Raw genomic sequence first — 20,176 nt, 5'->3', positions numbered from 1 at the left:
ATTCTGGACTGGAAGAAATACAAGCTGGAATCAAGATTGCCGGGAGAAATATCAATAACCTCAGATATGCAGATGATACCACCCTTCTGGCAGAAAGTGAAGAGGAACTCAATAGACTCTTGATGAAAGTGAAAGTGGAGAGTGAAAAAGTTGGCTTAAAGCTCAACATTCAGAAAACGAAGATCATGGCATCTGGTCCTATCACTTCATGGGAAATAGATGGGGAAACAGTGGAAACAGTGTCAGACTTTAATTTTGGGGGCTCCAAAATCACTGCAGATGGTGATTGCAGCCATGAAATTAAAAGACGCTTACTCCTTGGAAGGAAAGTTATGACCAACCTAGATAGCATATTCAAAAGCAGAGACATTACTTTGCCAACAAAGGTCCATCTAGTCAAGGCTATGGTTTTTCCAGTAGTCATGTATGGATGTGAGAGTTGGACTGTGAAGAAGGCTGAGCGCCGAAGAATTGATGCTTTTGAACTGTGGTGTTGGAGAAGACTCTTGAGAGTCCCTTGGACTCCAAGGAGATCCAACCAGTCCATTCTGAAGGAGATCAGCCCTGGGAATTCTTTGGAAGAAATGATGCTTTAGCTGAACTCCAGTACTTTGGCCACCTCATGCGAAGAGTTGACTCATTGGAAAAGACTGATGCTGGGAGGGATTGGGGGCAGGAGGAGAAGGGGACGACAGAGGATGAGATGGCTGGATGGCATCACTGACTCGATGGACGTGAGTCTGAGTGAACTCTGGGAGTTGGTGATGGACAGGGAGGCCTGGCGTGCTGCGCTTCATGGGGTCACAAAGAGTCGGACATGACTGAGCGACTGATCTGATCTGATCTGAGCATAAGCAACATTGTTATCCCTCATACCTTACTAACATCCATTCTCACTGGAAGTAAATTTTTTTTTTTACTGTAATTGATTTACGCATTGCAGTCTTCAGTATTCTATTTAAAGAAGCTAGTTAGTACCTTTTTGTCTTTACTTGGGAAGAAAAAAATTCACCTGGAAAGCAATGCCTCAGGGTTATACTGACAGTCCTTCTGAGGGCTGATCTGAGATATTCTTTCTTTCTTTTGTTTTTTGGCCACACCATGGGGCTTGTGGGATCTCAATTCCCTGACTAGGGATTGAATCCTTGCCTTTGGCAGTGAAAGCACAGAGTCCTAACCAGGGACTGCCAGGGAATTCCCTGGGCTGAAGGATGATTGGGATGATATAAAGTTCCTTAGGGGTTTTACTTTGTTGCAACAAAGTAAAAGGTGGATCCTTTGCTTCTTTGCTGTCTTTCTCAAGCCTTCTCACATTAAGACAACATCCACTTGCTAAATCTTTTAGCCTTAAAGGGACTTAAGGTTGTCAAAGAAAAATTGTAGCTTTCCAAACCCAGGTTTGATATTTAGAGCATCTGATAACAGAACAAGGTCTGAACTGAGATCCAGATAAAACCTCACAGTGTCCTAAGTCCCATCAGACCTAAAACTAAGCACAGCTGTGAGGTTTTCTCAGGCTAGGTGGTTATTAATGAATTTAGATTCCAAATTTCTTTCTTATGGCCGAACCTCTATGTTTTACTCAGCAATAAAGGCTGCAGTTTTGTGGGAAGAACTGGCAACACAGTCTTCGAGGCCTTAAAGGAGAGTCTGATGAGCTCTCACCTGACTTCAGGCATCCCAATGATCAGATTCCCCTTTTCCTTTTTGTATATGAAGAGGAAGGGAATGCCTTAGGGTACTCACCAAAAACACAGGGACCACCGTCAACTCACAGGGTATTATGGCCAGCAACTGGATCCTATGGCAGAGGGACACCTCCCTTGCCTTAGAGCTATTACAGCCACTGCCCTTTTGGTTAAGACCACTGAGAAAATTGTCGTGGGATCCTTGTTAACTATTTTTGTACTTCATACAGTTAGAAGCCTCCTGAACTCTTATCATGCTCAACATTTCTCAGCCAGTCACCTTACCTCTTTCTTATGAAGTCCTTTTGTTAACTGTTGCTCACATAACTCTTTTATGTTGTAATAGCCTTAACCTGGCTATGGTTCTGCTCTTCACTGACAAGTGCTTCAAGGCTGCTTAACGCTGATAAACCTGATCCCTATAATGATCTGTAGGAAATTCCATTGGTAACACTAGTTTCTCATGGTTCGCTGATGGCTTTTATTTAAAGGTGACAATGGCAAATATTGTGCTGGGAATACCTTTTGGTCTCCTTTTAATGGGGTTGAGGCAGCATCTTTACCTAAGGCTACTTTGGCGTAACAGGCTGAATTATATGCTCTTACACAGGCTTGTTCTTAAGCCAAGGACAAAACTGCTATTATTTATACTGATAGTAGCTATGCTTTCAGAGTAGCTCATGATTTTAGAATGTCATGGGGGAAAATGTGGCTTCCTTACTTCTCTGGAAATAAAATTTTTAAATGGCTCCTATGTTTAACAATTATTAAAAGAACTGCTTTAACATATTGCTTTAGCTATTATTAAGATCCCTGGGGCATTCTAAACTTGATTTTCTAAGAGAAATTCACCTTTCTGAGATTTCTGCAAGGAGTGCTGCCCTTAAAGGGACCCACAGGAGCCTAACCCCTGTCATGATCCAAAGGGCTATTTCTCAAGTGATAATTTAGAAAAACTGGCTACAGAGGCCCCAAAACTGGCCTCAGAAAAAGAAAAAACAAGACTTTTCAGCAATTGTTGGTTTGGTAAAAAGAGAAACATCTAGTTTGGACCAAATAACAGCCCAGTTCTACTGGTGACTCTAAAATTCCCACTTCTCACCACTGTACATGCATTAAACTATTGGTATCCTGACAAAATAACTTCATGAACCAATATTGGATTTCAGGCAGCTTGCTCCATCCAATGGATATAAGACTATTTCTGCATGCATAGTCTGCATGTTTTCACACCAAACTGAAGCCTTCCCTTGCAGACAGGCTACTGCCTCTTCTGTGGCTAAAGTCCTCCTGAAAAAGATTCTCCCTATCTGGGGAGCTCCTCTTAAACTTCAGAGTGATCGAGGAACACAGTTTACTTGCCAGGTGTTTTGATAAATATGTGCTGTTTGGTCACTTTTACACTTTCATTGTGCTCACCACCCTCAATCCTCTGGCTTGACAACATCATTAAGACTCACTTGGAAAAATCCGTAGAGGCCCTCCAACTACCTTGACCAAAAGCATTGCTATTGGCCCCTCTAGATCTCAGATCTGCCCATTTTGGAACTCAAAATTCGCACCCTTTGAGATGGTCACAGGACACCCAATGCACTTGGTTCCTGCTTCTTTTGACCCACAGCTGATAAAGGAGAGATATTCCAATACTGCAAAGGGCTAATTGTTTCTATTAAAAATAACCATGTTCCAGTAAAGCAATCTTTTCATGGTGTGCCCTTAGGAAAAAAAGACCTTAGACATCATACCTTGCAACTGGAGATTTTGTCTGATTTGAAAAGACGTCGCCAGAAGAACTCTCCTTCAACCTTATGGAAAGGCCTCTATCAGGTACTGCTAACCAGCTCTTGTGCCACCAAACTCCAAAGCAAAGACTCTTGGATTAACATGATACATCTAATGAAAGTGCCAAGGTCTTATTGGACCTGCCCGTCACCTGGTGACCTGAGAGAAAAGTTTCCCCAGAACTGAAGCCGATGACCAGGCCTGTTAGAAATTTGTTAACAGAATTTTGATGATATAATGCTTCAGATGATCTCCAATGTCTAGGATCTTGGTAAAATATTAACTTTAGATGCAAGGACCTGAGAGCTCCCTACCCTTTCATGTCATTTAAATGCAACCTAAATAGGTTTGTAATCTTTGTACTTTCCCTCCAATTTGAGACACTACACTCAGGAGAGGTCCTTCCTGACACTGAATGACAAAAAGCCATGGAAGTCAGAAAATCCGACTCTTAATCAATCGTGTTTTCAGAGAAAGATCTTGATCAAAAGGGGAGAAATGTAAAAAAAAATAATAAACCAGAAACCTCAATTAAATAGAGTTGGGAGCCAGGAGGAGGAGCTCTCACATGTGACAACAATACAGCCCAAGAGAAAGAAGAAAGACTTTCCTTTCCTGGCAAGGACTCAGCCAATGAAAAACTATGGAAAACTTTTTGTTTTTGTGGCCCTCCCAACTTCATTTTCCTCTCTATGAAGGCTTTCTCCTTCTCTTGCTGTTTGGGGACTTGGTGTGGCTCTGGACAGTTGCAGATCCCAAATCACAATTCTCTACTGTCCTGTAAATAAATCCATCTTTGCTGGAGAACTATCTTCAGTCTATTTGTTTTAGGCCAACATCAGAATTATGAGGATATTCCTAAGGCCCTACATCAGAGACACTTGGCTAAAAGTAAGAAGTCATAACAAACAGAGAAGCATCTATGCATGCCTTGAGGCCTTGGATGGTTTAGGAAGCGGGTAGCCCAGTGTGCAAAGTCAACAGTTGAGCTTTATTTCAATTTCTGGGCAACATGAGACCAAGAGAGGTCCAAAAAACTTACTTTATTAGCCTGTTTGAACTATTTCTCTGTCCCCTTTTCCCCACCACCTCACATCTCCTGCAGGACAGTACGTCCCCAGGAATCCTCTATATGGTTCTCATGATGGAAGAATAAAAGGGTAGCCCTTCTGAGCTGGTCCTGGACACTCAGCAGAGCGCTGTTCTTTTGAGGGGAAGGGCACGACAACCACCTTCTCCTCCATGGGCTCCTGGAAGAGGAAGGAGACATCCAGGGGTTCTCCTTGGGGATTGGTGGTTAGATCGAGCTGCACAGGGAAGGTCTCAACAGGGTCCTTTTCCTGGGAACCTTCACGCTTCTTATCCCAGTCAGGAAGGTACTGGACAGACCCTTTGGGCACAGCTTTGGTGGGTGAGTTGGTGGGAGCTGTGTTTTGCTGTTGGAGCTCTTCTGTCTTGGAGGGGTTTGCAGGTCTCTGGTTTACAGTAGCGTTTTCACCTCTAGGCGTGGGAGCCTGAAAAGAGAATGCTTTCAAATAAGGGAAAGTCCTCCAAGAAAGTCCCTGATATGCTTGGTACTAGATTATTCTGGCTGGTACCTTTCTGATGGAATTCTCAAAAGAAGATTAGCTAAGTGGGCCTCTGATTAAAGGGAATTCCCTGACATCTAGTGGTTAATACTCTGGGCTTTCACTTGCCATTGGTCAGGGTTCAACTTCTGATTGGGGAACTAAGATTCCATAAGCCATGTGGCCCAAAAAACCAGAACAGATAAGGGCTAGGGGAAACCAAAACCTTTGGAAACTGGACTGTAAGCTTCACAAATTTTGGAGCTGAACAATGACCCAGAGAGGTAAGATGGCTTGTTCAAAGTCCCTAATAAGCTGCCTCCCCACTCCTAGTAGTGGTGGCAGAAGCCACCTTTACTGATTGCTTATTCTGTGCCAGGCCCAGAGCAGTCCCCTTCAATCGGATCCTCTGACCTATGTCTCATGGGGATCTGAAGAAGATAGGTGTTGCAAGCCCATTCTACAGGGGAGGCATCCAGGACTCAGCGAGGTAGGAACTTGTCCATGTCCACACAGCTTGTAGGAGGCAGAACAGGATTGGAACCCAGGTGGCCTGTCTTAGCCACCTCTCATCTATACCAGGCTGCCTCATGGTAAGTGCTTAACAAATACTTGCAAAAAGGGATTCAGTGTCTCCCTGGAAACAACTTCTACCTATGGTTCAGGATAAGACTCTTTGGGACACTGAATTTAATGTCACAGAGGGCTGAGCCATTCAAGCTAAATGGGTCTTACTTATGCTGTAGGGAACATGCTGTAACTAAAAGAAAGTGTAGCAGATCTTCAATCAGCTACCTTGTGGATGTGGCCTTAGAGTATCCTGAATAAAGTGGTGATCATGGATTTTAGGAAAATAAAAGGAGAATGTAGGGTAGAGGCAATTAAATATATATCATCTGCTCTTTTATTCACAGAAAGACAAACAACTCGACTAAAAAATACCTGTGAATTAAAGAAGGAGCAAGTTACGGAGATAATCTTGCCCTGGTTTCCTTGTGGTTCACCCAGAGAACCATGGCAAATACCAACAGGCTAAAGAAAAAGAAAATACAGTGTTATATGTGCACACATGATCATAAGTGGAATCAACTTCATTTTTGCTTAGACACACAGCCAATCAACACTTTTATGCTCCTACCATGTAATAGGTGATGGTGGTGGTCCTGGTGTAGTCACTAAGTTATGTCTGACTCTTGTGACCCCATGGATTGTAGCCTGTCAGGCTTCTTGGTCCATGGGATTTTCCAAGCAAGAATACTGAAGTCGGTTGCCATTTCTTTCTCCACGGGATCTTCCCAGACCAGGGATAGAATCCCTGTCTCCTTCATTGCAGGCAGATTCTTTACAGACTGAGCCACAAGGCTCTGAGCCAATACTTTTGGAGGAAGAAATGGCAGCCCACTTTAATACTCTTGTTGGGATAATCTATGGACAGAGGAGCCTGGCAGGCTACAATCCATGGATCACAAAGAGTCAAACACAACTGAGGACTGAGCACGAGCCAATTCTTTAGATCATCCCTACCAATTAATCACCCAAACTAGGCTAAATTGCCTCCAATGAGATAAACTCAGGATTTCTTGAGGAACAAACTCTATTAGAAAATTCTTTGTATTGAGCAGAAACCTATGTCTATAGGACACACACAGAAATCCGGATCTATCTCTTGGCCACACTTCTATCCTTGCATCAGCTAGAAAACTTGCTTTCATCTCTCATGCAGCAGCCCTTTATGTAGGTTTCCCCTGAGATTTTGCTTCTCAGACAAGACTACTCTCAGCTCCTTAAACTTTATTTAAAAATAAAATGTTTATTTTCTTATTATAAATGTAATAGTTATTTAGAATAGGATAAACAAGAAGAAAATTAAAAGACCTGTAATTACATGAAAGATACCTGTTTCCTACCATGATTTGATTTCTTTTCTTCTGACATTTTTCCCAATGAATACACATTTTTTCTTCTATAAAAATAGAATTATACTGTACATAATATTTTACAACTCTCTTTTGTCATTTAACAATATACATAATGAAAATCCTTTTTATGACACTGCATAGTTTTCCGCAATTTTCTTTATAATGGCTACCTAATATTCCTCTGTGTTATTTAACAAGTTCTCTTTTGTAAGACAGTGGATTAAATCTAAATTTTTATGTTTAAACATTTTCACATATCCTTATGGCAAATTCTTGGAAGATAAATTTTAGAGTCATAGAGCATGTACTTTTTCAAGTGTAAACAGAGGGCCATTGTACAGCAAGAGAAAACTACAACTACAGGTCCAGTAATGTGAACCAGGGATCAAATTGCCAACATCCGCTGGATCATGGAAAAAGCAAGAGAGTTCCAGAAAAAACATCTATTTCTGCTTTATTGACTATGCCAAAGCCTTTGACTGTGTCGATCACAATAAACTGTGGAAAATTCTGAAAGAGATGGGAATACCAGACCACCTGACCTGCCTCTTGAGAAACCTGTATGTAGGTGAGGAAGCAACAGTTAGAACTGAACATGGAACAACAGACTGGTTCCAAATAGGAAAAGGAGTACCTCAAGGCTGTATATTGTCACCCTGTTTATTTAATTTCTATGCAGAGTACATCATGAGAAACGCGGGACTGGAAGAAGCACAAGCTGGAATCAAGATTGCCAGGAGGAATACCAATAACCTCAGATATGCAGATGACATCACCCTTATGGCAGAAAGTGAAGAAGAACTAAAGAGCCTCTTGATGAAGGTGAAAGAGAAGACTGAAAAAGTTGGCTTAAAGCTCAACATTCAGAAAACTAAGATCAAGACATCTGGTCCCATCACTTCATGGGAAATAGATGGGAAACAGTGGAAACAGTGTCAGACTTTAATTTTGGGGGCTCCAAAATCACTGCAGATGGTGATTGCAGCCATGAAATTAAAAGACACTTACTCCTTGGAAGGAAAGTTAGGACCAACCTAGACAGCATATTATAAAGCAGAGATATTACTTTGCCAACAAAGGTCCGTCTAGTCAAGGTTATGGTTTTTCCACTAGTCATGTATGGATGTGAGAGTTGGACTATAAAGAAAGCTGAGCACCGAAGAATTGATGCTTTTGAACTGTGGTGTTGGAGAAGACTCTTGAGAGTCCCTTGGACTGCAAGGAAATCCAACCAGTCCATCCTAAAGGAGATCAGTCCTGGGTGTTCATTGGAAGGACTGATGCTGAGGCTGAAACTCCAATACTTTGGCCACCTGATGTGAAGAGCTGATTCATTTGGAAAGACCCTGATACTGGGAAAGATTGAGGGCAGGAGGAGAAGGGGAGGACAGAGGATGAGATGGTTGGATGGCATCACCAAATCGATGGACATGAGTTTGGGTGAACTCCGGGAGTTGGTAATGGACAGGGAGGCCTGGCACGCTGTGGTTCATGGGGTCACAAAGAGTCGGACAAAACTGACCGACTGAACTAAACTGAACTGAATGTGAAAAGACTTTAGACTCTTTTCTCTAATCCTCTCTTAATTCTTCTTGAAACTCAGAAGAGCCACAGTTAAATAAAAGATTGCAGGAGGGGTAAAAAGAACAAAAGGACAGGCCTTGACTCCTTCTTCACAGCAGGTCCTAAGCTCTAGGTCAGGCTTGAGCCTCAGAGAGGAAAATGCTTTGAATTGGATATGAGATAGAAGTTTTGATTTAGAATTGACTAAAAGGAAATTTTTAATACCTGAAAGTGAATCTTAATAATCTAAGTGAAATCATTCTTATTACTGAAACTAGTAATAAGAACTAGAAACTAGAAAACTATGTGATCTGCCCAAGATGGTATCGAAAAGTGAGACAGGGAGATTCCACAGAAGATGCTGAAGATGTTTTCCCAATTATTCCTTAATATTCAATTGACTGGTTATAAAAGTCTTAAAAAATTTTTTTTTATTTATTTGGCTTCATAGGGTCTTGGTTGCAGCATGTGAGATCTGGTTCCCTGACCAGGAGTCAAACCGTAACCCTCTGCATCAAGAGCACAGGGTCTCAGCCACTGGACCACCAGCTACTGCTAAGTCACTTCAGTCGTGTCCGACTCTGTGCGACCCCATAGACGGCAGCCCACCTGGCTCCACCGTCCCCGGGACTCTCCAGGCAAGAACACTGGAGTGGGTTGCCATTTCCTTCTCCAATGCATGAAAGTGAAAAGTGAAAGTGAAAGTGAAGTCGCTCAGTCATGTCCGACTCTTAGCGACCCCATGGACCGCAGCCCACCAGGCTCCTCTGTCCATGGGATTTTCCAGGCAAGAGTACTGGAGTGGGGTGCCATTGCCTTCTCCAGACCACATCTCAAAAGCCTTTTATAGAGACCTCTCTGAGACATAGTTCAGATTCAAAGACACAAACAGGTTGAAAGTTAAAAGATGGACAAAGTTTTACAATGCAAGGAGTAATCGAAAAGAGTTGGGAATAACTGTACAAGTATCAGACAAAATTGACTTTAAGACAAAAATTGTTACTAGAGACAAGGAAAAACATTTTATAGTGATAAAAGGCTCAATTTATTAGAAATACACAACTATAAATATATGTGCCCTTCACAACAGATCCCCAAAGTACATAAGCAAAACCTGACAGAATTCAAGGAAGCCATAGGTAATCCAACAATAATAGTTGGAAACCTCACTTTCAGTAATGAATAAAACAAGTATGCAGAACATCAACAAAGAAACAGAAGTCTTGAACAACACTATAAACAAACTAAACCTAACAGCCAACTATAGAATGTTTCACCTAACAATAGCAGAACACATTCTTCTCAAGTGTACATGGAAATTTCTCTAGGATATGCCTTAGGTTAAACGGTAAAACAAGTTTCAGTAGATTTAAAAGAATTGAGATCATACAGAGTAGATTCTCCAACCACAATAGGATGAAATTAGACATGAGTAACAGAAGGAAAGTGAAATTTTCACAAATATGAGGAAATTAAATAACTCTCCTAAGTAACCATTTGGTTAAAAAAGAATCACAAGGAAAATTAGAAAATATTTTGAGATGGATGGGAACAAAAATAACGTGAATAACTTGTGAGAATCGATTCAATCATTGCTTAGAAGGAAATTTGTAGATGCAAATGCTTATGTTAAAAGAGAATAAAGATTGTAAATCAATAACCTAAGCTTCTACTTTAAAAAGCCAGAAAAAAGAAGAGTAAACTAAGCCCAAAGCAAACAAAAAGAAGGTTATAATAAAGATAGAGAGGAAATACATAAACTGGAATCTAAAAAAGTAAAAGAAAAAAATAAATGAGACTGAAAATTGATTTTTCGGGGGGAAAAATTAATAAAATTAACAAAGTTTTAGATAGACAAAAAAAAAAAAAAGACTCAAACTACTGAAATTGAAATTAAATAGGGTACAACACCTCTAATATTTCAGAAATAAAAATGAAGTACTGTAAACAATTGTACGCTGTCTAATTAGATAAGTTAGATGAAATGGATAAATTCCTAGGAAGATATGAACTACCAAAACTTGCTCAAGAAGAAATATAAAATCTGAATAGATTTATAGCAAGTAGAGAAATTGAATTATTAATCAAATAAACTTCCCACAAAGAAAAGCCCAGGCCCAGATGGCTTCACTGGTGAATTCTACCAAATATTTAAAGAAGAATAAACACCAATCTTTCACAAATTCTTCCAAAATAAAATAGAAGAGGGAAAATTTCCCAACTCATTTTATGAAGCCAATGTTACACTTATATGAAGATCAGGCAGAGACAACACGGAATAACTACAGGCCAATGTCTCTTATAAATATAAATTTAAAATCTTAAAAAACTGGCAAACTGCATTCAGAAACATATAGAGGGATTAAACATCATGATCAACTGTGACTTATTCCCAAAGCACAAGGTTGTTTTAATGTACAAAAATCATTGGTATATACAATACTAATAGATTAAAGGAGAAAAAAAAAACAAACGATTATCTCACTAACACAGAAAAAATATTTGGCAAACTCTAGCACTGTTTTTCACGGAGAAGGCAACGGTACCCCACTCTAGTCCTCTTGCCTGGAAAATCCCATGGACGGAGGAGTCTGGTAGGCTGCAGTCCATGGGGTCGCTAGGAGTCGGACACGACTGAGAGACTTCACTTTTCACTTTCATGCATTGGAGAAGGAAATGGCAACCCACTCCAGTGTTTTTGCCTGGAGAATCCCAGGGACAGGGGAGTCTGGTGGGCTGCCGTCTATGGGGTCGCACAGAGTTGCACAAGACTGAAGCAACTTAGCAGCAGCAGCAGCAGCACTGTTTTTCAATAAAAACATTCAACAAAACTAGGACTAGAAGGGAACTTTCTCAACTTGATAAAAAGCAGCTATAAAAAGCCTACAGTTACCATCATATTCAATAATGAAATGCTGGATGCTTTCTTCCTAAAATCAGGAATAAGATAAGGTTGTTTGCTCTTCCCACCTCTATTTAACATTGTACTGGAAGTTCTAGTCAGGAAAGTTAGGTAAGAATTAAAAGTCATTCAGATTGGAATGGAAGAAGTAAAACTATATCTCTTTGTAGAAGACATGATCTTGTATACAGAAAATCCTAAGGACTCTACTAAAAAACTGTTAGAAATAATAAACGAGTTCAGCAAGGTTACAGGATACAAAGTGAAAATATAAAAACCAACTATATTTCTATATATTTGCAATGAATAATCCAAAAAATAAAATGGAAAAGTCAAATACATTATATCATCATCAAAGAGAATAAAATACTTAGCTATACAAAAAAGTGAAAGTTTTGTACACTGAAGACTACAAAATATTGTTTAAAGAAATTATATAAGTCCTAAACAGATGGAAAGACTTCCCATATTTATGGACTGGAAAAATTAGTATTTTTAAGAGGATAGTCCTTTCTACATTTGGTCTAGAGATTCAATGAAATCCCTATCAAATTTTCTGCTTTTTAAAGATAGAAACTGACAAGCTGATTCTGAAGTTGACATATTATGAAAATGCAAGGGATTCAGAATACTCAAAGCAATATTGAATAAGAAAACAAAATAGGAGGGCTTACACTTCCCAATTCAAAATTTACTACAAAACTACACTACTGGAGATAGTGTGGTACTGGTATAAGAATAGATGTGCAGATCAATGGAATAAAATAGAGGGTACAAAAGTAAGCCCTTACATTAATAGTCAATAGGTCTTTAGAATGCATGTCAATACAATTAAATGGGGGAAACAATAGTAATAGTCTTTTCAATAAACAGTGCTGGGACAACTGGATATTCACAAGCAGAAGAATGAAGTTGAACCTCCTAACTCATACCGTATACAAAAATTACCTCAAAAATGGGTCGGAGACCTAAAGCTAAAACTATAAAACTCTTAGAGGATTACATAGGAGTAAATCTTAGTGATCTTAGATTAGACAATGGATTCTTAGATATGATACAGAAAGCACATTCAACAAAAGAAAAAAAAAACAGGATTTCATTAAAGTTAAAAACTTTTGTACTTCAAAGAAATCATCAAGAATAGAAATGAATAGAAAAATCAGATAATGGGAGAAAATATTTGAAAGTCATATATCTGATAAAGGAATCATATTCAGAATATATAAAGAATTCTTACAATTCAACAATAAAAAGACAAATAATCCAATATTTAAATGACAGAGGATTTGAATAGATGTGTCTCCAAAGTATACATACAAATGGCCCAAAAGCATATTAAAAGATACTCAATATCATTAGCCATTAGGAAAATTCAAATATAACCAAAATGAGAGACTACTTCATACTCAGTAAGATATCTATAATAAGAAAGACAGATAATAGTAATGCATGCATGCGTGCTAAGTCATTTTAGTCATGTCTGACTCTTTGCAACCCTATGGACTGTAGCCTGCCAGGCTCCTCTGTCCATGGGATTCTCCAGGCAAGAATACTGGAGTGGGTTGCCGTGCCCTCCTCCAGGGGATCTTCCTGACCCAAGGATCAAACCCACTTCTCTTACGTCTCCTGCATTGGCAGGTGGGTTCTTTACCACTAGCACCACCTGGGAAGCCCAGGTAATAATAGGCATTGACAAAAACATGGAGAAATTGAAACCCTCACACATTGCTGATGAGATCGTTAAACTGGTGTAGTCACTTTGGAAAAGTTTGCTGTTAGTCAAAAGGTTAAACATAGAATTCTCACGCGTGTGTGCTTAGTTGCTTAGTCACATCTGACCCTTTGCAACCCTGTGGACTGTAGCCCACCAGGCTCCTCTGTCCAAGGAGTTCTCCAGGCAAGAATACTGGAGTGGGTAGCCATTCCCTTCTCCAGGGGATCTTCCAGACCCAGGGACCAAACAGGGGTCTCCTGATTTGCAGACAGATTCTTTACCATCTGAGCCTCCAGGGAAGCCTAGAATTCTCATGACCCAGCAATCCCACTCCGAGGTGTATACCCAAAAGAAACGAAAACATATGTATACATAATAACTTACATACAGGGAATTCCCTGGAAGTCCAGCAGTTAGGACTCAGTGCTTTCACTGCCATGAGCCTGGGTCAACTGTTGGTTGGAGAACTGAGATCCTCTGAGTGATGTAAGGGGAATGACTGTTAATGGATGTGGAATTTCTTTGAAGGTTGATGAAAATATTCTAAAATTAGATAGTAGTGATGATGGTTCAACTCTTTGAATAGACTAAAAAGCACTGAATTGTACACCTTAAAAGGGTGAATTTTATGGTATGTGAATTATATCTTAATAAAACTTTTATTATAGCTAAGTGAATAATGGGGGGAAACAGCTTGCATTTTGCCTAATTGTGCTATAATCCACTGTGCCAATTGACATTCCTACCAGGTGTGCCTTAGATGGTTTCAAGGTGGCACATTTGCCATCTTGGCTGCTTTCTTTGAAATAAGTCCTGTTTGATTTCGTCCTTCTTAGTAAAGAGTGGTCCAAGAAATGGAACATCATGACGTATTCCAAATGTAACTGGTTTTGTTCAGATAAAAGCAGGGCCACTACCAACCACTGAGGGATTTGTCTATATTTTATAGCCTTCTGTGATCATTTTTTGCCAAGGCACCACATTGCTGATGAAAACTGCATTTATGATCAAATGTTATTGCATCTGGGCCATCTTTAACTAGTCAGTTGCTCCTTAAGGTGAATGAAAGTGTCTTGTGCATTACAACACTTCACATGTCATTTTACACATTATGAATACACACAGATGATCTGTGAGCACAAATCTTGAGTTATGAAAACACTCGGCAATGCTCACCACAGAGCCAGGGGACTCCAGTGCACAGCTGCTACCCTCCGACTTGACACATGGTGATTCTTTGATCAAATATTCCACAAAGTAGGCAGGGCCAAACACCCACTAGTATGAAACAAGAGGTGAGAAATAAAAATCAAACCTTCCCAAGTGGTGCCATGACTCAGCTTTGACAACATTAGATTTACAGAAACCACACATCCCCAGAGTCACTGTCAACAAAGGCCGCTTTTTGTCCCTGTGATCCCCACCATGACCAAACCTTGTATTATGATTTTGTTATTTAGAAAACGTAACTTTTTCCATACCTTTCTTCCCTTCTTAAGGATTTAAATGGGCTCAAAAACCTTCCCTTGGGTGAGCTTATTTTTCCCCATGTAAATTTGTTTTTAAATTAACTTTTCTCCATATGATAGATACCAACACAATCCATATACAAATGAGCATTTCCTCTAACCCATAAAACTCAACATACACTCCTGTATTTAAAACACAGAATAGAAGTTTACTTGTTAAGTGGTCTGTGGTCAACCAGATGTGGGACTGTGGTAATAAACAGTGAACCTAAGTAGAATAACCCAAGGAGACCATGAGTCCATTTCCCTTCTTGCCTTCAGGGCAATGAAATGAAATCAAATCACACAATTCTAGTGGAAATCCCACAGACAAACTCAGAAACTAGACACAATTGAATGTGCATCAAGGTTACCAAGGTAGGAAATGAGGAAAAGGCTCTTAGGTTCTAATCGAAGGGAGTGCCTTGATAACCATGGCAAGAATTATGAGACATGTTGTTGTAGCTGACATTTCAGACTCACCTGACTAGAAGTCTTGGTGATTTTGACGAGAGAATACTGCTTTGAGGGGCTCTCACTGTTGTATTTTGCAAGAGACTCAGTAGCAGTTTCCATGAACCTGGGGTTTGACAAATCATAGGGGCTGGTGCTGGGGCAGTCAGGGCATGTCATGATAATCGCGCTTTGAGAAACTGTAAATGCCAAAGAGAGCAAGTTTAAAATTAAACTCCTTAATGATGCATAATTCTGTAAATCACGTGATCACAACAGAGGTGGAGATCAAAAGGAGAGAAGATAACACCGCGCACTGTCAAGGACGGAGCGGGAAAGCATTATTTAGAAATTTAGCTTTCTGCAGAGTGTTCTACAAGGAGCGTGTATTACTTTCATGATTTAAAAAGAAACAAAGCAATATTTTTTTTCACCTTACACAAATCTTTTTACCCTAGAAATTTGGTTTAAAAACACATAATATAGTACAGTTGACCCTTGAACAACATGAAGGTTGGGGTGCTGACCCTCCACATAGTCAAAAATCCCAGTTCAACTTTGTTTTGAGCCCTCTGTATCCATGGTTCTGTACCCACAGATTCAACCAACCAAGTATAGTGTAGCATTATAGCATGTATTTGATGAAAAAAAAAAATCCATGTATGAGTGGACCCTGATAGTTCAAACACATGTTGTTCAAGGGTCAACTTATATTGGTATAAAAACATTTTCCCAATTAGCTCACTATCTTCCAGCATCACTGCCTCTGTAAAGAGAATGAGTTGGGATTTCATTACTGTCATGTTCTATTTACCTTTTAGTCACCAGCACCAAAAATAATGTCTGACACATGGATGGTGCTTAGTAAGTGCCTGCTGGATGAATGAGTGAGTGAATGACATATGGAAGGCGGAAACACACCCTCTTTGGTTAAACAATGTATGTGAGCTGGAAAACAGAAGTTGATCCAATCACTGTATGACTGAATAGGTTAATCACACTAATGATACAGCTAGAATGTCTGACTGGGAGGGGCTGTGGGTGGCATAACTAGTGTAAAAGTCACACTAGGAAGCTTGTCTAGCAGTTGTTCTAACAAAGCAAACACATTGCTTTGATCAACTGTGGTTTTATTTGGATGTATTTGGGCATATTGTGGGGGAGTGACATCCATAGCTTGTCACTCCCAGGCACGAGGCATTGCCTGACCTCCCATACCTCTGGTACCTAGGACTTCCATTTCAGACTTGATCTGTTTTATTAGTTGTCCTCGAATTTATTTTAGGTGAGTCTCATCTTCACAACCAGGAAGATTTAGCTCTGTTGCCTTGTCCTTCAAAGGAACCAATAGTATTGTTGTCACCTAGACCTTGTTAGAAATGCAGAATCTCAGGCTCTACCCCAGATCTACAGGAATCAGAATCTGCACTTGAATGAGATCCCTCAAGGGAGTCACATGCACTTAATAGTTTGATGAGTAGCCATCCTATTTTCCTGTGCTGTGGATGCTAACTTTTCAGGACCCAGAATGAATGTATGTATTTGTTCATTTATTCAATGATATTATAGACTCCTTACCCTTGATAGGTGGAGGAGGAAATGGTAACCCACTCCAGTATTCTTGCCTGGGAAATTCCATGGACAGAGGATCCTGGCAAGTTATAGTCCATGGAGTCGCTGAGTCTGACACGACTGAACCCGCACACACATACACACATCCACTTGATAGGAAGTGGGGGAGAGTTGTAGCAGAGAGGAAGAAGGGATAAAATGTTCTATAAGATGTAAGACAGAGGACCCCAAATCCAGGCAGCGCATGGTCTGTGCTCCATGAGTGGTTAGGCTAAAGTTGTATAGGGATGTAGAACAGGAAAGCACTATTTCTTGTTTGTTTCTGTTCTGTTTTGTTTTCTTGAATAGAAAACACGGTGGAAGAAGCAGCCTTGGCAATGATCTTTAAAGAATTAGGAGTTCCAAGGGCAGAGGTTATCCGTGGAGGGTATCCTCAGCAGAGGGAGAAGCACAAACCAGATGCAGAGATTGGAGAATGTGACGTGTATTCAGAAAACAGTGAGTCATCTGGTTGAATGGAGTGCAGAATCGGTACAGTCAGTGAAATAAGGCACAGGTAGCTAGAAAGGAAGCCTGGGGACCAGTCATGGAGATTGTGCCATTTACATCTGACTGAAAATTTAGGATTTGATGTAAGACACAATGTAGAGCTTTTGCAGGTTATTTAGAAAGATTAATTGTGGGACGAGGAGCAGTGCAAGTGCTGGGTATACAAAGAACCTGGCTTTGGGATGAATAAGAAGTGAGGATGGAAGAAACCCTATACAGTACAGCATAGTAGAGTTAAATGCTCTTTTTTCATCTGTTATTAAAATGAAAAAAATGAAAGTGATCTCTTACCTGGGCGAAGAGTACAATTATAAGCAGGTAAATAGAAAATTCTTTTTTCCTTATTAATGTAAAATATTGCTTTGCATTGGCCATAAACCTAGAACCAACAAATGCACTTCATGACACAGTGGAATGAACTAAGACTTTAAAAAATACCCCTGAAATGAAACTGGACGTTTCATTTTTAAGGAACAAGAAACTCAAGGTCAATTTTCATAGTTTTTGGATGGAGTAAACTGCCAGCTGATCATTAAACAATTTAACCTTCACCTGAGACACAGCTTGACTTCTTCCCAGCCTCCTTCCTGCTTAGATGTGACTGGGTGTAAATGAGCTCTAACCACAGCCAAGTGAGCAGAAGGGATGTATAACCACTTTTAGGTCTAGCCTGTAAAGCCCCGCCACACGCTATCTGCCCTCTATGCTCTTTCTCTTTCCACTGCTTGATGCAGATGAGCATGGTGACCACTGAAGCCACGAGGTGAAGGCTACAGAGTCTAGGGGGCCACAACATGGAAGTATCCAGTCTCCAAATCACTCCTGGAGGAAAGCCCCTTCCTCATCAAGGATTTCTATTTTAAACTTTACATGAATGGGAAACCAAGTTCTATCATTTTGCAATTGGTATATCCTTTTGGTGTATGTGTTATAGCAGCTAGTGATACGCACATATATTTTGTCTATTAAGCTAGTGCCTAACAAACATAATTCACAACAGGGTATATAGACTGTTTTGCTTTCCCAAACCAGGTAGGTGCAGTTTGACAAGTTTGGTTAAATGACTAGAAAAAGACATCTTTGCCAAACTCTTCACTTCTAGATACTTATATCACACTTCTAGATACTTACATCACACTTATATCACTTATAAAGTTTCATATAAATTAATGAAAATAATCTCAGGATAGTTGAAAACCAAATGAAAACTGATGATGCTCTTTTCAAGCCTCTTCAATGGTCCTCTTTAAAAGGATCAGTTCTGACTCCCTTTAGGTTCTGTGATACTACGAAATCCTTCCAAAGCACCTCTGAGAGCACTCATACCACAGCCCTCCCTCTCCCCAGCCTCAAATCTCATATAAGTGTTCTTGAAAACAAAATAAAGAAAATGAAAATTGAATTCCAAAGCTCCCCTGCCATTGCTTCTACAGTTTTCCTTAAAATACATCCAGAGCACTAAACCTCAGATCTTTGCCCCTCAATTTAAGCCTAGCTCAGAGCCTACAGGAAGGTTTTAGAGGCAGAAAACAGTTTGGGGGCAACATTTCAACTCTGGGGTCATGACCCCAGTGGGAGTGTCAGAAACCCCCTCTGATTAAATTATTTTTTCTATCAAATTGAAATAACCACATAGGCACCCTGCCCCAGAGATTATAAAGAGGGACATTTAAAGATGGCACATGTTGAATAATCTTCATCTTGTAGACAGAGGACACCTAGTTTCCCCCCTCAAGCTCCTGGGGAAAGTACTCACCGATTCATGAAAGATCCTCACTTCACAGTTCTTCCATGATGTCCTGCTGAGCACATGGCAGCCAGTCTCTAACACATCCAGTGTGAAATAGAACAGAGATCCCAGACCAGCCTGTGCAAGGGGGAAGAGAAATGCACAGCTCACATGAAGCAGAAACCTCTAACGACCAGCCAAGAAACTTTCTGTTTTATGGCAAAGCCAAAGGCTCTGATGTTTGTGAAGTGTTCCTATAAATGATGGGACACAAGTTTCAGAGTGGATACCATTAGCACTTGTTTCTAATACTACTAAGAGGCAGTAGCACCCTAGCAGAGGAGAGCAGCATGTACTCAGCAGGGTTTCTGACTCAGAAAGCACCAGCCAACAGGTGCCTCTGGGTTCCCTTGCCCTGGCCAGCCTCCCCAGCTGGTGCAAACACCTGCCCCGGCGGGGACCACCACTTACCTCCTGTCTGTGTTCACGGGCATCGCTCACTCGGTTGAGGCTCAGCACGTAACCGTCCTTGCGGTCCCTGTTGATGTCCTGCAGGATGTCATTTGCGATATCCAGCACATAGGAGCTGTTGCAGTCAAGGGAGAGGAGAGACGAGGGCCTGGCGGCTGGCTGGGGTGGAGATGTAGCCCCGCAGCCCATGGCCAGGGTGCAGAGCACCAGGAGTAGGAGCACATTCATCCTATGGTGAGAAGGGGTGAGTGTGCGGAGCTGCAGGAATGAGGCTGTTTATAGGATCTTGAGGCCAACTTGTGCAGCTTTGTAATCGCAATCTAAACCAGTGATCCGGATATGAAGCACAGTGTCTTATTTTATCTCTGAAATTCCAAACGTAGATTTCGCTGAGTCAGTACTTTGGTTGGGATTTGCCACTATCTATAACCTTAGACCCCAGAGTAATCTCACATTCATGTGTACATATAAACAGATTGAAGTTTCCTGTTACCCAAGAAATCAATACAAACACTTGGGTCAAGGCTCCTGGGAGACCGTTATTGAATTCTGATTTGTGTTCAGGGCTCTAGCTGAGTCAGAATAGGAAGACTATCACCTCCTCTCTCATTATCCCTAACAGCTTGCCTCCAGTCAATGTCCTGGCCACACTCACCTTTATTTCAGGCTTGGAGCCCGGAATCAGTGGTAATGGTGCTCAGTGACTTCATACTCCACAACCCGGGTTCACCATTCTTGTTATATCAGAAAAAGGGCTT

At 40.6% G+C, this 20,176-nt stretch overlaps 1 protein-coding gene across 2 annotated transcripts; it reads right to left on the bottom strand.

Annotated features, from left to right (window-relative positions):
* Positions 1 to 4,440: 4,440 nt before the first annotated feature.
* Positions 4,441 to 19,783, bottom strand: FETUB (fetuin B). Of its 2 annotated transcripts, XM_086398296.1 has the most exons (7): positions 19,419 to 19,783; positions 18,975 to 19,085; positions 17,510 to 17,597; positions 15,128 to 15,297; positions 14,313 to 14,414; positions 5,981 to 6,070; positions 4,441 to 4,984 (listed from the first exon to the last, which is right to left on the bottom strand). In XM_086398296.1, the coding sequence occupies exons 1-7, from the start codon at positions 19,644 to 19,646 to the stop codon at positions 4,610 to 4,612; spliced, it is 1,164 nt and encodes a 387-aa protein (XP_086254422.1). In that variant the 5' UTR covers positions 19,647 to 19,783; the 3' UTR covers positions 4,441 to 4,609. The 2 variants fall into 2 exon arrangements, with proteins under 2 accessions (XP_086254422.1, XP_086254430.1); XM_086398304.1 differs by lacking the exon at positions 14,313 to 14,414.
* Between the last annotated feature and the right edge of the window lie 393 nt (positions 19,784 to 20,176).

Source organism: Bos grunniens, chromosome 1 (assembly GCF_055505025.1).
Source record: "Bos grunniens cultivar Pamir isolate PY7600 chromosome 1, Bosgru_T2T1.0, whole genome shotgun sequence".
Lineage (NCBI taxonomy): Eukaryota > Metazoa > Chordata > Mammalia > Artiodactyla > Bovidae > Bos > Bos grunniens.
This window is presented reverse-complemented; position numbering and strand designations above follow the sequence as displayed.

Bases quoted from the DNA above. Each gene is read 5' to 3' on its own strand.
- FETUB (XM_086398296.1), bottom strand. From the start codon at position 19,646: ATGAATGTGCTCCTACTCCTGGTGCTCTGCACCCTGGCCATGGGCTGC. The intron at 19,086-19,418 runs GTAAGTGGTGGT...CCCCTTGCACAG, and splicing joins CCCGTGAACACAGACAGGAG to GCTGGTCTGGGATCTCTGTT. The intron at 15,298-17,509 runs GTAAGAGATCAC...TGGCATTTACAG, and splicing joins TAATTGTACTCTTCGCCCAG to TTTCTCAAAGCGCGATTATC.